The following is a 15500-nucleotide window of genomic DNA, read 5'->3' on the forward strand; positions in this document are numbered from 1 at the left end:
CTTGTATATTTTGAAGATTAATCCTTTGTCAGTTGCTTCATCTACAAATATTTTTTCCCATTCTGAGGGTTGTCTTTCGTCTTCTTTATGGTTTCCTTTGCTGTGCAAAAGCTTTTAAGTTTCATCAGGTCCCATTTATTATTTTTTGTTTTTATTTCCATTTTTCTAAGAGGTGGCTCAAAAAGGGTCTGGCTGTGATTTATGTCATATAGTGTTCTGCCTATGTTTTCCTCTAAGAGTTTTATAGTGTCTGGCCTTACATTTTGGTCTATAATCCTTTTGTGTACAGTGTTAGGGAGTGTTCTAATTTCATTCTTTTACATGTAGTTGTCCAGTTTTTCCAGCACCACTTATTGAAGAGGCTGTCTTTTCTCTTTTGTATATTCTTGCCTCCTTTATCAAAGATAAGGTGACCATATGTGTGGGGGTTTATCTCTGGGCTCTCTATCCTGTTCCATTGATCTATATTCTGTTTTTGTGCCATACCATACTGGCTTGATTACTGTAGCTTTGTAGTATAGTCTGAAGTCCAGGAGCCTGATTCCTCCAGGTCTGTTTTTCTTTCTAAAGATTGCTTTGGCTATTTGGGGTCTTTTGTGTTTCCATACAAATTGTGAATTTTTTTGTCCTAGTTCTGTGAAAAATGCCATTGGTAGTTTGACAGGAATTTCATTGAATCTGTACATTGCTTTGGATAGTAGAGTCATTTTCACTATGTTGATTCTTCCAATCCAAGAACATGGTATATCTCTCCATCTGTTTGTATCGTCTTTAATTTCTTTCATCAGTGTCTTATAGTTTTCTGCATACAGGTCTTTTGTCTCCTTAGGTAGGTTTATTCCTAGGTATTTTATTCTTTTTGTTACAGTGGTATATGGGAGTGTTTCCTTAATTTCTCTTTAGGATTTTTCATCATTAGCGTATAGGAATGCAAGAGATTTCTGTGCATTAATTTTGTATCTGGCTACTTTACCAAATTCATTGATTAGCTCTAGTAGTTTTCTGGTAGCATCTTTAGGATTCTCTATGTATAGTATCATGTCTTCTGCAAACAATGTCAGCTTTACTTCTTGTTTTCTGATTTGGATTCATTTTATTTCTTTTTCTTCTCTGATTGCTGTGGCTAAAACTTCCAAAACTATGTTGAATAATAGTAGTGAGAGTGGGCTACCTTGTCTTGTTCCTGACTTAGAGAAAATGGTTTCAGTTTGTCACCATTAAGAATGATGTTGGCTGTGGGTTTGTCATATGTGGCCTTTATTATGTTGAGGAAAGTTCCCTCTATGCCTACTTTCTGCAGGGTTTTTATCATAAATGGATGTTGAACTTTGTCGAAAGCTTTTTCTGTGTCTATTGAGATGATCATATGGTTTTTCTCCTTCAATTTGTTAATATGGTTTATCACATTGATTGATTTGCGTATATTGAAGAATCCTTGCATTCCTGGGATAAACCCCACTTGATCATGGTGTATGATCCTTTTAATGTGCTGTTGGATTATGTTTGCTAGTATTTTGTTGAGGATTTTTGCATCTATATTCATCAGTGATATTGGCCTGTAGTTTCCTTTCTTTGTGACATCTTTGTCTGGTTTTGCTATCAGAGTGATGGTGGCCTCGTAGAATGAGTTTGAGAGGGTTCCTCTCTATGCTCTATTTTGAAAGAGTTTGAGAAGGATAGATGTTAGCTCTTCTCTAAATGTTTGATAGAATTCGCCTGTGAAGCCATCTGGTCCTGGGCTTTTGTTTGTTGGAAGATTTTTAATCACTGTCTCAATTTCAGTGCCTGTGATTGGTCTGTTTACAATTTCCTTTTCCTCTTGGTTCAATCTCGGAAGGTTGTGCTTTTCTAAGCATTTGTCCATTTCTTCCAAGTTGTCCATTTTACTGGCATATAGTTGCTTGTAGTAATCTCTCATGATCCTTTGTATTTCTGCAGTGTCAGTTGTTATTTCTCCTTTTTCATTTCTAATTCTATTGATTTGAGTCTTCTCCCTTTTTTTCTTGATGAGTGTGGCTAATGGTTTATCAATTTTGTTTATCTTGTCAAACAACCAGCCTTAAGGTTTATTGATCTTTGCTATTGTTTCCTTCATTTCTTTTTCATTTATTTCTGATCTGATCTTTATGATTTCTTTGCTTCTGCTAACTTTGGTTTTTTTTTTGTTGTTGTTCTTCTTCTTTCTCTAATTGCTTTAGGTGTAAGTTTAGGTTGTTTATTTGAGATGTTTCCTATTTCTTGAGGTAGGATTGTATTGCTATAAACCCCTCTTAGAACTGCTTCTAAGTTAGTGTTCCTATTACCATTTTCTTAACTGTTTTGGGTTTGTTATTGTAGGTCTTTTCCTTCTCTTGTGTTTCTTGCCTAGAGAAGTTCCTTCAGCATTTGTTGTAAAGCTGGTTTGGTGGTGCTGAATTCTCTTAGCTTTTGCTTGTGTGAAAAGGTTTTAATTTCTCCATCCAATCTGAATGAGATCCTTGCTGGGTAGAGTAATATTGGTTGCAGGTTTTTCCCTTTCATCACTTGAAATATGTCCTGCCAGTCCCTTCTGGCTTGCAGAGTTTCGCTGAAAGATCAGCTGTTTACCTTACGGGGATTCCCTTGTATGTTATTTGTTGTTTTTCCCTTGCTGCTTTTAATACTTTTTGTTTGTATTTAATTTTTGGTAGTTGGATTAATATATGTCTTGGCATGTTTCTCCTTGGATTTATCCTGTATGAGACTCTCTGTGCTTCCTGGACTTGACTATTTCCTTTCCCATATTAGGGAAGTGTTCATCTATAATCTCGTCAAATATTTTCTCAGTCCCTTTCATTTCCTCTTCTTCTTCTGGGACCCCTGTATTTCAAATTTGGTGCGTTTAATGTTGTCCCAGAGGTCTCTGAGGCTGTCCTCAATTCTTTTCATTCTTTTTTCTTGATTCTGCTCTGAAGTAGTTATTTCCACTATTTTATCTTCCAGGTCACTTATCTGTTCTTCTGCCTGAGTTATTCTGCTATTGATTCCTTGTAGAGAATTTTAATTTCATTTATTGTGTTGTTCATCATTGTTTCTTTGCTCTTTCGTTCTTCTACGTCCTTGTGAAATGTTCCTTGTATTTTCTCCATTCTATTTCCACGATTTTGGATCATCTTTACTATCATTGCTCTGAATTCTTTTTCAGGTAGACTGCCTATTTCCTCTTCATTTGTTTGTTCTGGTGGGTTTTTATCTTGCTCCTTCATCTGCTGTGTATTTCTCTGTCTTCTCATTTTGCTTACTGTGTTTGGGGTCTCCTTTTCACAGGCTGCAGGTTCATAGTTCCTGTTCTTTTTGGTGTCTGTCCCCAGTGGGTAAGGTTGGTTCAGTGGGTTGCGTGTGCTTCCTGGTGGAGGGGACTAGTGCCTGTGTTCTGGTGGATGAGTCTGGATCTTGTCTTTCTGGTGGGCAGGACCATGTCCAGTGGTGTGTTTTGGTGTGCCTGTGAACTTCTTCTGATTTTAGGCAGCCTCTCTGCTAATGTGTGGGGTTGTGTTCCTGTCTTGCTAGTTGTTTGGCATGGGATATCCAGCACTGAATCTTGCTGGTCGTTGAGTGGAGCTGGGTCTTAGTGTTGAGATGGAGTTCTCTGGGAGAGCTCTCTCTGATTGAAATTATGAGGGCCTGGGAGGTCTCTTGTAGACCAATGTCCTGAACTTGGCTCTCCCACCTTAGAGGCTCATGCCAGACACCCGGCCAGAGCACCAAGACCCTGTCAGCCATACAGCTCAGAAGAAAAGGGAGAAAAGAAAAGAAAGAAAAATAAATTTAAGAAATAAAGTTATTAAAATAAAAATATATACTATTAAAGTAAAAAAGTAATTAAAAAAAAAAGAGAACAACCAAACCAATAAACAAATCCACCAATGATAACAAGCGCTAAAAGCTATACTAAACAAAATGGACAGACAGAACCCTAGGACAAATGGTAAAAGCAAACCTATACAGACAAAATCACACGAAGAAGTATACACATACACACTCACAAAAAGAGAAAAAGGAAAATATATACATATATATATTTTAAAAAGGGAAGAGAGCAACCAAATCAATAAACAAATCTACCAGTGATAATAAGCTCTAAATACTAAACTAAGATAAACATAAAACTAGAAACAAATTAGACACAGAAAGCAAACCCCAAGTCTACAGGTGCTCCCAAAGTCCACCACCTCAATTTTGGGATGATTTCTTGTCTATTCAGGTATTCCACAGATGCAGGGTACATCAAGTTGATTGTGGAGCTTTAATCCGCTGCTCCTGAGGCTGCTGGGAGAGAGTTCCCTTTCTCTTCTTTGTTCTCACAGCTCCCAGGGGCTCAGCTTTGGATTTGGCCCTGCCTCTGCGTGTAGGTCGCCGGAGGGCGTCTGTTCTTCGCTCAGACAGGACGGGGTTAAAGGAGCCGCTGATTCGGCGGTCCTGGCTCACTCAAGCTGGGGGGAAGGAGGGGTACGGATGCGGGGCGAGCCTGTGGCGGCAGAGGCCAGTGTAACATTGCACCAGCCTGAGGCGTATCATGCGTTCTCCCGGGTAAATTGTCCCTGGATCCTGGGACCCTGGCAGTGGCGGGCTGCACAGGCTCCCGGGAGGGGAGGTGTGGAGAGTGAGCTGTGCTAGCACACAGGCTTCTTGGTGGCGGCAGCAGCAGCCTTAGTGTTTCATGCCCATCTCTGGTGTCCGCACTGATAGCTGCGGCTCGTGCCCTTCTCTGGAGCTCATTCATGCAGTGCTCTGAATCCCCTCTCATCACGCACCCCAAAACAATGGTCTCTTGCCTCTTAGGCAGGTCCAGACTTTTTTCTGGACTCCCTCCTGGCAAGCTGTGGTGCACTAGCCCCTTTCAGGTTGTGTTCACACAGCCAACCCCAGTCCTCTCCCTGGGATCTGACCTCCGAAGCCCGAACTTCAGCTCCCAGCCCCTACCTGCCCCGGCGGGTGAGCAGACAAGCCTCTCTGGCTGGTGAGTGCTGGTAGGCAGCGATCCTCTGTGAGGGAATCTCTCCACTTTGCCCTCTGCCCCCCTGTTGCTGCGCTCTCCTCTGTGGCTCCGAAGCTTCCCCCTCCTGCCCACCCCCCATCTCCACCAGTGAAGGGGCTTCCTAGTGTGTGGAAACCTTTCCTCCTTCACAGCTCCCTCCCAGAGGTGCAGGTCCCATCCCTATTCTTTTGTCTCTGTTTTTCCTTTTTCTTTTGCCCTACCCAGGTACGTGGGGAGTTTCTTGCCTTTTGGGAAGTCTGAGGTCTTCTGCCAACATTCCGTAGGTGTTCTGTAGGAGTTGTTCCACATGTAGATGTATTTTTGATGTATTTGTGGGGAGGAAGTTGATCTCCATGGCTTACTCCTCCGCCATCTTGAAGGTCCTCCCTCCCATATCCCTTTTGATCACATCCCAGTGGCAAGGATGTAGCTACACAAAGCTGTGAGGTTGCTGGGAAATCTAGACCCTAACTGGGCATCTAGTCACTTAACTAATAGTCAGCAGTTGTATTTTTAAGTAGGGGAGCAGTAATATTGGATTTAGCAGTCTCCAGCACACACTCGTTCTCACCTTCAGGAAACATTTATTGAGTAGCTGCTGCAGGAGAAAGCTTAGATTTTGGAAGTGGGAGACGTGTAATATGTGCGAGTGTGTTTCAGTACTTGTGGTGGCAACATGTGAGAGGATATTAGGAGCCAAGATGCTGTGAGTCCCACCTAAGAGAGGGCTGAGGGTGAGTTAGGAAGGACTTCCCAGAGGTGATGCTTGAGCAGAGGTATTCTTTGGCTTCCTCTTTATCTCAGCCTCTCCATATGGTGACACCAACCAGAATAAGCTGCAGTCAGTGTCTTAGTTTGGGTTCTCCCAAGAGCAGAGGTGTGTTAGTCTGCTAGGGCCACCATCATAGAGCACTGCAGACTGAGCAGCTTAAACAGCAGAAATCTATTGTGTCACAGATCTAGGGGCTGGAAGTCTGAGATCATGGTGTTGGCAGGGTTGGTTCCTCCTGAGGGAAGGCTCTGTTCCAGACCTCTCTCCTGGGCTTGTAGATACCTGTCTTCATGTTCACATGGCATTCTCCCTCTATGTGTATGTCTGTGTCAAACTTTCCCCTTCATCTGCAATGATCCTATTTCCAAATAAGGTCACATGGTGAGGTACTGAGGGTTAGGATGTCAGCGTATGAATATGGGGGGCATAACTCATTCCACAACAGGAGGCTTGAAGAAAATCTGAAGCAGAGAAGCTGAGAATCTCCCACAGCCTGAGCTTGAGGTGGAAGCAGACAACAGGCATAGAGCCATCCACAGCTGTGCTGAAAGCCAGGAGGGCCAGGGCGATCTCCTAACATCCCATTAGGAAGGCAGTTTCTTCAAAGATGCTTTTTTCTCAAACCACTTCCCTGACCTGGACTGAACTTTCTCTAATGTGCTAGCCCTCCAGGGGAATTGGAAAAACTGACAGGGTCAATGTGGGTCTCCGTAACACTGCCAGGTACATAGTTTAGCCAGCAGGTTGGTGACTGAAAACACTTTGGATGGGATTAAAAGCCTTCAAGGTATTTCAAACAGTAAGTACCTGCTGTGACAGCCAGTAGGGACAATATGTTTTTAGAAGCACCATCTTGCAGGTGAGTGAACAACTAAAGTCTTCCAATACCCAATTAGCAACAGCTAAAACAAATTTTTTTAAGTGTACAGAGATTGAAAATCTGTGCTTAATAGGACCTCTTGGATATTAACTGTAGTGGATGAACTAAATTCATTCACCATATATGTTTTGAGAACCTACTGTGTGCCGGGCACTATTCTAGGTGCACATTGGTGAAGAAACAACAAAATCTTGTTCTCTTGAAGCTTACCTTATAATGCAACTTGTTACCCTCTTGCACTTAATTATGGATATCACTTAAATGATAATATTAAATACCCCATCAAAATCAATATTTCAGACAAGAAAAAGGTTATAGTCAAAAAATTATTCTATGATTCAATTCAAAAAAATTATAATGGTATTTCAGTGGTAGAACTATGACTGGTATTGTGATTCTTTACTACTTTCCTGTGTTTTTCACATTTTCTTTAATGGACGTGTATCCCTTTTATATTGAAAAAAAAATTAAAGGATAAGGGTGAAATCCAAGAGGCTCCTTGTCTAGCCCAGAAAAGCTAGATAAGTTTTACAAAAAGATATAGATACAAAATATATATCTATACAATCTATACAATCTATATCTATACAAAAATATATATCTATACAATCTATACAATCTATATCTATACAAAAAGATATAGATAAGTTTTACAAAAAGTACTCCTAACAGAATACAATATATATATATGTATGTATATACATATGTATATACATACATATATGTATATACATACATATATATATGTGTGTGTGTCATTTCAACATGTAATCACGTAAGAAAAAAAAAAGTACTCCCAGCAGGCCTAAACTGTGGAGGTGGACAACCTTGAGTTCCGGTCTCAGCGCTGCTCTCTTATTAGCTGTGTGACCTCAGATAGGTCACATTTCTTTCCTAATTTTATTAGTATCATAATCTAGAAAAATAATGCCAACTTGACCTCCCAGAGCTGTTGCGATAAAAGTCTATATAAGCAAACCTGAAACAGTGTTCTGCACATGGTAGGTACTCAATGTTTGCTACATTGAATTGGGAAAGACCCACTAAGATCAAGCCCAGAGCTCTCATGCAGTGCTAGCGGGAATGTAAAACATTACAGCCACTTTGGAAAATAGTCTGGCAGTTTCCTAAAAAGTTAAGCATACACCTTACATATATTCCCACCCTCCCACTCTTAGAGATTTACCCAGGAAGAATGAAAACTTATGTCCAGACAAAGACTTGTGCATAAGTGATCATAGCAGCCTTATTTGTAATAGCCCCAAACTGGAAATAACCTAAATGTCCATGAACAGGTAAATGGATAAACACTCTATGCTATAACCATCCAATGGAATACTACTTGGCAATGAAAAGGAATGAACTATTAATACATGCTTCAATATGGATAACTCAAAAACAATTATGCTAAGTGCAAGAAATGCATAAAATAGTATATACTGTATGATTCTATTTATAAAAAGTTAGAGAAAATACCAACTAACCTATAATGACAGATGACAATTCATTTGCTTCTTTGGGATGGGGTAGGGCACAAGAAAGGGAAGGATGGAAGGATTACAGAGTGTCAGTTAAAAACTTTTGGGGTAATGGATACATTCCTATTTTGACTTACGTGATGGTTTCATGGACGTACCAAAGATAATGAAATAAAAACACTTTAAATATGTATAATTTATTATATGTCAATTTCCCCTCAATAAAAAATGTTAACAAATAAAAAGATCAATCCCAGCACTGCCTTCCCAAGAGGAAGGAAGATCTACCACCTTTCTTTTTTTTTTTCCCCAGTGCTCAAGGTTTTTATTGGGGGACTGGTTACATGGGCACCCTCTACCTAGTACAAACCAAAACTGTAGAATCCCAGAAGGAAAGCAAGTATTCAGCATAAACCAAATTGTACAAAATAATCAAGGCGCAGAGTCCCTCTTATCGGTTAGAGTGTAGGCATCCTTCGTCTAGAACATAGCAAAATTCCATGTTCCTAGACAGAAGCTGAGAGCCCATCTTGCAAGCTGGCATTTCTAATGGCAGCTACAGGCCACGTAAGTATGTTAACTTTTTTCCGCCCACTTAACTAATGAGTTCTACCACCTTTCTTAATCAGTCTTAGACTCTCATAAGGGGAACAGTGAGTTAGGTGACCAGTTGATTGTGGGAATCCACACACGTATTTCCCCATGAGCTGTGAGAGTGGATTCACAGCAGGGGAATAGGTTTAAATTTCTCAGTGCAGCCAGTCTGAAGTTATTAAATTTTTAAACAATGGTATGGATTTCTGTCCAGAACCACAAGACAAAACTGTAAGATAGGGGTCGGGGGAGCTACATTTTTTGCCTGTCTAGAGCTGATGTAACAAGCACGAACATAAATATAAAATGCCTCATCAAAAAATGAACACCCTAATATTCAGGAGGCTATTTTATCTGGGTGACAAATTTCAGATGATAAAGAGAGCTGCAAATATAAACCGCGCTGGTTGATGTGTTTTATTTTTAAGATAAAGCAGTGATATTGATGTCACAGTTAGATGTAAAATAGTCAAAGGAGAATCTCTTTGTTTTTTTTACAGAAAAGACTAAATGGTATTGCCAGGATTAACAATGACAAATAATAAATCCCAGGAAGCAGCAAATGAATTTCAGGACCAAAGCAAAGGACTAGATTAAATAGAGGACTACTGTAACACCCAGAATCAGAAAGAGAGAATTTGTGCTGAGGGACTAAAGGATATGATTCTGTTTCAGTCTTGGCTGCCACCAGAGGATGGACCCCAGAAGCCCTAAGATAGAAGCAAGAATTCTGGGTTGTTTCGCTAAATATTGTTGGGCATCTGAAAACATAGAGATATTATTCATTAGTGGGATACTTTGGCATTATTTAAAAATCACATCACTTCAGATTTTTTTTTTTTTTTTACTTTTAGAATGACTCTGAAAAAAATTAACAAGTTTTCTCTGTATCATGTTATTAAAAGACACTGGTTTTCTAGGTCATTTTAGAGTTGAGAAAGAATGATTGCTCAAACCTCAAATTCATGCAGTAAGCTTTGTTACTTCCAGCCTGGCCAGAGTGGTGTATGAGAAGCTAGAATCATAGATCCAAGAGTGAAAGGGACCTTGAAGAATATCCAAGGACATTATGGGTGCCGGGGATGGCTCACTAGTCACAAAAACAAGGCTGTTTAGCCAAGCCCTGTGACTCCAGTGTTTAAATGCTAAGCCATCACACAATATTAAAAATTAGGGCAGGTTTTCAGAAAGGACTACGAGGCTATGGGAGAATATAAAACTTAAGAGCGAGGAGTTTGGAGAATAAGGCAACGGCTCTACCTTTCACAGATTTGACCTGCATACATAAACCCCAAGAGAAAGGAGAATAACATTTATTGAGCACCTGCGGTTACCTTGGCACATAGTAGAACCCTAGATAATTAAGTTAGCATGTGCTCCCACAGAACATATGCTGTTGTAGGGAAAAAACACACAAGCAACTCTAACCCAGGGTCTCAGAGGGCAGCACGTCAATGCTATAAGAAAACTACAAAGGGCTCTCTCTGGTGAGTGTGCCATTTCCCTTACCCGAGAGGGACGGCTAGCCTCTTGACACCCTTTCTCTGGTTCTGTCGTCTTCTTTTGCTAGGTATCCAGATTAGTTCCTTTACTCAAGCTGACCTCACTTCAGGACGCGTTCAGTATATCCACTCCAGTGAGACCGAGAAGCATTCGGATGCCTTCAGTTTTACGCTCTCCGATGGCGTCAACGAGGTGGGTGAGGAACTTGCTTCCCTCCTTGATGGGTATTGATGCAGCGCCATCCTCTTTGTTTGGAGGGTGCTGAGCCACCGGTGCTGTGAGAGCTTCATTCCCCTCTGCTCTCAGCCCAGGACAGAGGCAAAGAGAACTCTATCTTGCCGGAGAGAACTCACTTCTGGGTTCCTAGCTGGTCAGTCATGCCAGGAATGGCGTGAAAGGGAATGCAGAGAGCGCCCATCTTCTCCTCGGGTGGGTGCTGGGGACAGGTGACCCACCTGCACTCTTCTGCCATGTAGGTGACTCAGACTTTCCACATTACTCTTCGCCCTGTGGATGACTCGCTGCCCGTTGTACAGAACGTGGGGATGCGGGTACAGGAAGGTGTGAGGAAGACCATCACAGAGTTTGAGCTCAAGGCGGTAGATGCAGACACAGAGGTAAGAGTCCTCCCCTGGGTTGTCCAGCCGAATGAGAGGCTGATCTAGTGGCATCTATTGCTTTGCGACAGTGCATCCTGAGGGTGGGGTGGGATGGTGAGTGTAGTGCAAGCATCCTTGAAGGGTTAAAAACCAGAACATACCATGGCCTGCTGGAGAAGAGAAACTAAATACATTTGAAATCAAGTTGTTTTTCGACCCTTTCTGAAACCCTAAATACATTTATTCTTTCCTATGATTACGTGCAACCATCATTTTAACATGCTGATTTTTGTTATGATCCACAGAAAATTAGGTAGATGACATTTCAGATAGTGTTTTTATTACTCCCTATTAGTGAACAAGGAATTCCTTCACCTGTACACTTTTACCTCCTTTACTGAGACTTCAGTGGGTGACAACTAATGATTGCAAATTGAGCATTCTCAAAGAACCAGGCTTTACACCGTCAAATAGGGCATGTAGAGACTAAACTCTCCCTCTCCTAATGCTTTCTAATTAAAGTATCTAACATGCGGATATGATTTAGCTTCCATTAAGAGTACCACGCACTTATTAATTAGTTCTATGTATGCCCTTCCCCGTGCCAGCATGCATTCATTTATTTATTCGTTCTTTCAGCAAATATTTATTACCTGCTAAGTTCCAAGGTCTGCTCTAGATGCTAAAGACAGCGCTGTGAATAAAACAGATCAAAGTTCCAGCCTTAGGGAGTTTACAACCTTTGGTTAGGGGGACAGACAATAAAGAATGAAAGAACGTAGAATATCATGTCAGATATGATAAGTGCTAGGAATAAAAATAAAGAGACAAAAGCAATAGTGATTGATGGGTGTGCTGTGTCAAGCAGAGTGGTCAGGGAACGTTTCTCTGAGACAGGAAGAGACAGGAAGAGAAAGAGCAGGCTATGCAGTTTCCTGGGAGAAGCCCTTTCCAGGCAGAGGAATCAGGAGGGCAAAGGCCCTGTAGTCAAGTGTGCTTGGAACATTTGAGTTGCGACACAGCAGCCAAGAGTCTGGACCCCAGTGAGCAAACAGGACAGAAGGATGAGGCCAGAGAAGAACCATGGGACCAGGTCACAGAGGGCCTTCTTGGCCCAGGTCAGGCCTCTGTATTTTATTCCAAGTTGGTGGGAAATCATTGGAGAGTCCTGAGCAGGGTTTTCTACCTCTTTATTTTTCCTTCTGCCTGTCACCCTGGAAGCAGCCGTTGGAAATGGGAAATTTGCTTCTGTTCTGATGCATATGAGATTCTATATATAAGAGTTTTGGAAAAGTGTATGTGGGTTGGGGGTAGGGTGAATGGAAAGGAAATGAGTAATTTTAAAAGGTCTAGTTCTTAATCATCCGAAAGGTTAAAAATTCAGGTTTTCCCCTATAACCCTTAATGGGCAAATTTAAACGTCATCTTAAAACGGAAGGCACCAGAGTATAAGTTCGATTATAGAACAATATAATTTCTCTCCTTAGCTTGATTTTTGGTATCTATAAAGAAAATGCAATCTTTGTTTTATAAATGTCTTTAGGTTTGGCTGCCCTTGACCGCCTGTGGCCATCACTCACACCTCTGGCTTCTGTTACAGAATTCCCTTCTTCTCTTGCCTTTTGCCTCCTTGACAGGCCGAGTCTGTCACATTCATGATCGTGCAGCCCCCGCGTCATGGCACCATTGAGCGAACCACCAACGGGCAGCCCTTCCAGCACACCTCCACCTTCACCATGGAGGACATCTATCAGAACCGGGTCCGCTACAGCCACGACGGCAGCAACTCCCTCAAAGACTGGTTCACCTTCACCGTTGCTGACGGGACAAATCCCTTCTTTATTATTGAGGAAGGAGGAAAAGAGGTGAGGGGCGAAGACCGTGGAGAGGGAGGCACAGCAAAGCATGCCAGAGGCTGTCTGGAGGCAGAACATGGCCTTTTTAGACCAAGGATAACATTGTTTGAGTTTTGGTTCTGTCACATACTAATTGGGCCTTGGGCAAATTACTTACCTTCTCTAAGCCTCAGCTTTTCATCTGTAAAATGGACACAGGAATGATCACCAGCTTCAATTAGCCTAAGGATCAACGGAGGTAATCCATATAAAGTGCTTAACACTGTTGGCAAAGAGTGAGTGCTCAAGTAAATGATAGTTATTGTTATTATCACCGCTATTATTTCTCCTCTTCCTTTTCACTCACCCTTTATTCCTTTCATTTTTCTTTCATCTGGTTTTTCAATAATATCACATGGTTCCAGATTGTCTCCTGAGCCAGCCAGAGTGTCTCTATCTCATGAAGAATTACAGTCAAGAGTACGGCTTTTGCGTCCAAAAGACACTGATTTAAATTCTACCTCTGTCACTTACTAATTGAGTGTCTCTGTAAGTCATTTAACCTTTCTAAGCCTCAGCTTCCCTGTCTGTAAAATGGGGATGATATCTACCCTCCTGATACACATGGAGCATGTAGCCCAGTACCTTACACAGGAAACATAGGAAATATCTGATAAACTGTGGCTGTAATCATCATCATTGTTACCATTTTAGGACCAGCTTGTGAAACAGGTGAAGATGATTTTCTTTTGAGGTCATGAAGCTGTTAAGCTTTTCTTCCTTAGGAGAATTGCTTCCTTCTAACATTCAGATGTTCAGGAAACTAAGAGCCCCCTCCCACTACCTTCCCCACCATTTTAACTCATTTTTAGAAGATTTCTTGCAGTATCATAACCCTCCCCTGGGAATAACTGCAGCTCTGGAGAAAGGTGGACTCATGGATACCCCTGCATCTCACACAGCTATCTGACTCAGCAGAAGCAGTTTTAGCGAGCATGTTATCACACCCTGCTGTTTACTTCCAGGATAACCAAGGGGTTAACTTCTTAGGCCTGCAGAGTTTTTTTTCCCTACTTTGATGATGAATGATTCTTTTCCTGACAGATACTCTAGCATGCTTCAGAAACAAACAGCTCGTGAGAAGATCATTCTCAGTTGGCCAAGGTGTCAGTGGGATGGCTCCTGGGATTTCCCTGCCATTTCAGCACCTGCACTGCCTCTCCACCTGGCAGGTCATCACGTTCATTTTCCCTCTCCCAAACCGTAACTGCTCCCCAGTTAGTTTGATTTTCAGAAGAGAAAAAAGATTTAGGAATTAATCAGCAAGAGGGTCACCTCTATGATAAACATAAAAGGTCACAGCAGATCTCCAGAGGGACCGTGTCATTTTGAAAATGGAAATTATCTAGAAGGAGGGTTGTAGAAGATTGAAACACCAGCATCTTGCTGTCCTGTATGCCAGCTTGCTGTATCTGCTCAGAAACAGGGAGGTGCTGGGTCAGACTCCCCATGTGTGTTTGAATGTATGTGTGTGTATCTGTGTGAGAATGAAGTTATAAACCGAAATTTCTTTGTATTATTCCCACAAACACTTTTATTCTTGATTTCTTCTGCCCCCCTTCCCCATGTAGACAGCTCTCTCTCAAAAAAAAGGAAAGAAAAACAAAAGGAAATCTCTTCCCATGAAACATCTTTTCACATCTGACAGGATCCTACCTGGAGACTTTGACATTAACATTTTGATTATGAAAATCATGAGAAGTCCGACCAAAACAAAATGGCCGGGCAATTTCTAGCGAGCGCGCCGGCAGAATTAACTTAGCAGCCGCCAAAGCTGATGAGCAGGTGACGTCATTACGTTAGCGTCGGGCGCTGGAGTATTTAAGTGAACCTGAGCCGGCGCAGACTCGGAAAACTCCGGCGAACCTAAGAATGGCGGGTACGGGTTTGGAGGCCGGAGGGGTAGTGGTGGATGCGCTGACGTATTTTGACCGAGGTTATGAAGCGCCTGGTGTGGAAGCGGCTGCGGCATTGGTGGAGGAGGAAACACGCAGATACCGACCTACCAAGAAGTACCTGAGCCACCTGAGAGCCCCAGATTATTCCACTCTTGAAACCAACATAATGAGAAATGAATTTGAAAGATTGGCTGCTCGACAACCAATTGAATTGCTCAGTATGAAACGATATGAACTTCCAGCCCCTTTCTCGGGTCAGAAAAATGACATTACTGCGTGGCAAGAATGCATAAACAATTCTATGGCCCAGTTAGAGCATCAAGCGGTTCGAATTGAGAATCTGGAACGAATGTCACAGCATGGATGCAGTGCCTGGAAAGTGTATAATGAAAATCTAGTTCATATGATTGAACATGCACAGAAAGAGCTCCAGAAGTTAAGGAAACATATTCAAGACTTAAACTGGCAGCGAAAGAACATGCAACTCGCAGCTGGATCTAAATTAAGAGAAATGGAGTCAACTTGGGTATCCCTGGTCAGTAAGAATTATGAGATTGAAAGGACTATTGTACAATTAGAAAATGAACTCTTTCAAATGAAGCAGCAACATGGAGAGGCAAACAAAGAAAACATACGGCAAGACTTCTGAAAAAGACTAATCTGGTGGGTAGAAAGGAAGGCATGTTGGGCTTTCACAGACGATCAGACATCTGAACTGTGAAAAACAACAGCATCTTATGGAAATCATCAGTGGTTAAATGTTTAGAAAGCATAGAATGTGGACTGTTATACTCTGTTTGTACATTTCAGCAAAATAAAAAATTTCAACATGGTGGGAAAAAAATCATGAAAATTTTAACAAGTTATTGAAAGGGAAATATTTTG

General features: G+C 41.6%; 2 protein-coding genes across 2 annotated transcripts in view; both read left to right on the top strand.

Moving 5' to 3' along the window:
* Positions 1-15500, top strand: part of FRAS1 (Fraser extracellular matrix complex subunit 1) — a gene marked incomplete at its 3' end in the record, with an annotated part of 462769 nt that overhangs the window by 385551 nt on the left and 61718 nt on the right. The window contains exons 48-50 of the mRNA XM_082837588.1: positions 10291-10415; positions 10700-10840; positions 12460-12687. Coding sequence (XP_082693714.1) covers positions 10291-10415; positions 10700-10840; positions 12460-12687 — 494 coding nt within the window. The remainder of the gene's footprint in view (positions 1-10290; positions 10416-10699; positions 10841-12459; positions 12688-15500) is intronic.
* LOC309960918 (pre-mRNA-splicing factor SPF27-like) lies at positions 14590-15344 on the top strand (the record flags this gene model as incomplete). Its single annotated transcript, XM_082837912.1, has 1 exon — positions 14590-15344. One exon carries the CDS (start codon positions 14590-14592, stop codon positions 15262-15264), a length of 675 nt encoding a protein of 224 aa, XP_082694038.1. The 3' UTR covers positions 15265-15344.

This window comes from Leucopleurus acutus (assembly GCF_964270905.1).
Source record: "Leucopleurus acutus genome assembly, chromosome: 4".
Lineage (NCBI taxonomy): Eukaryota > Metazoa > Chordata > Mammalia > Artiodactyla > Delphinidae > Leucopleurus > Leucopleurus acutus.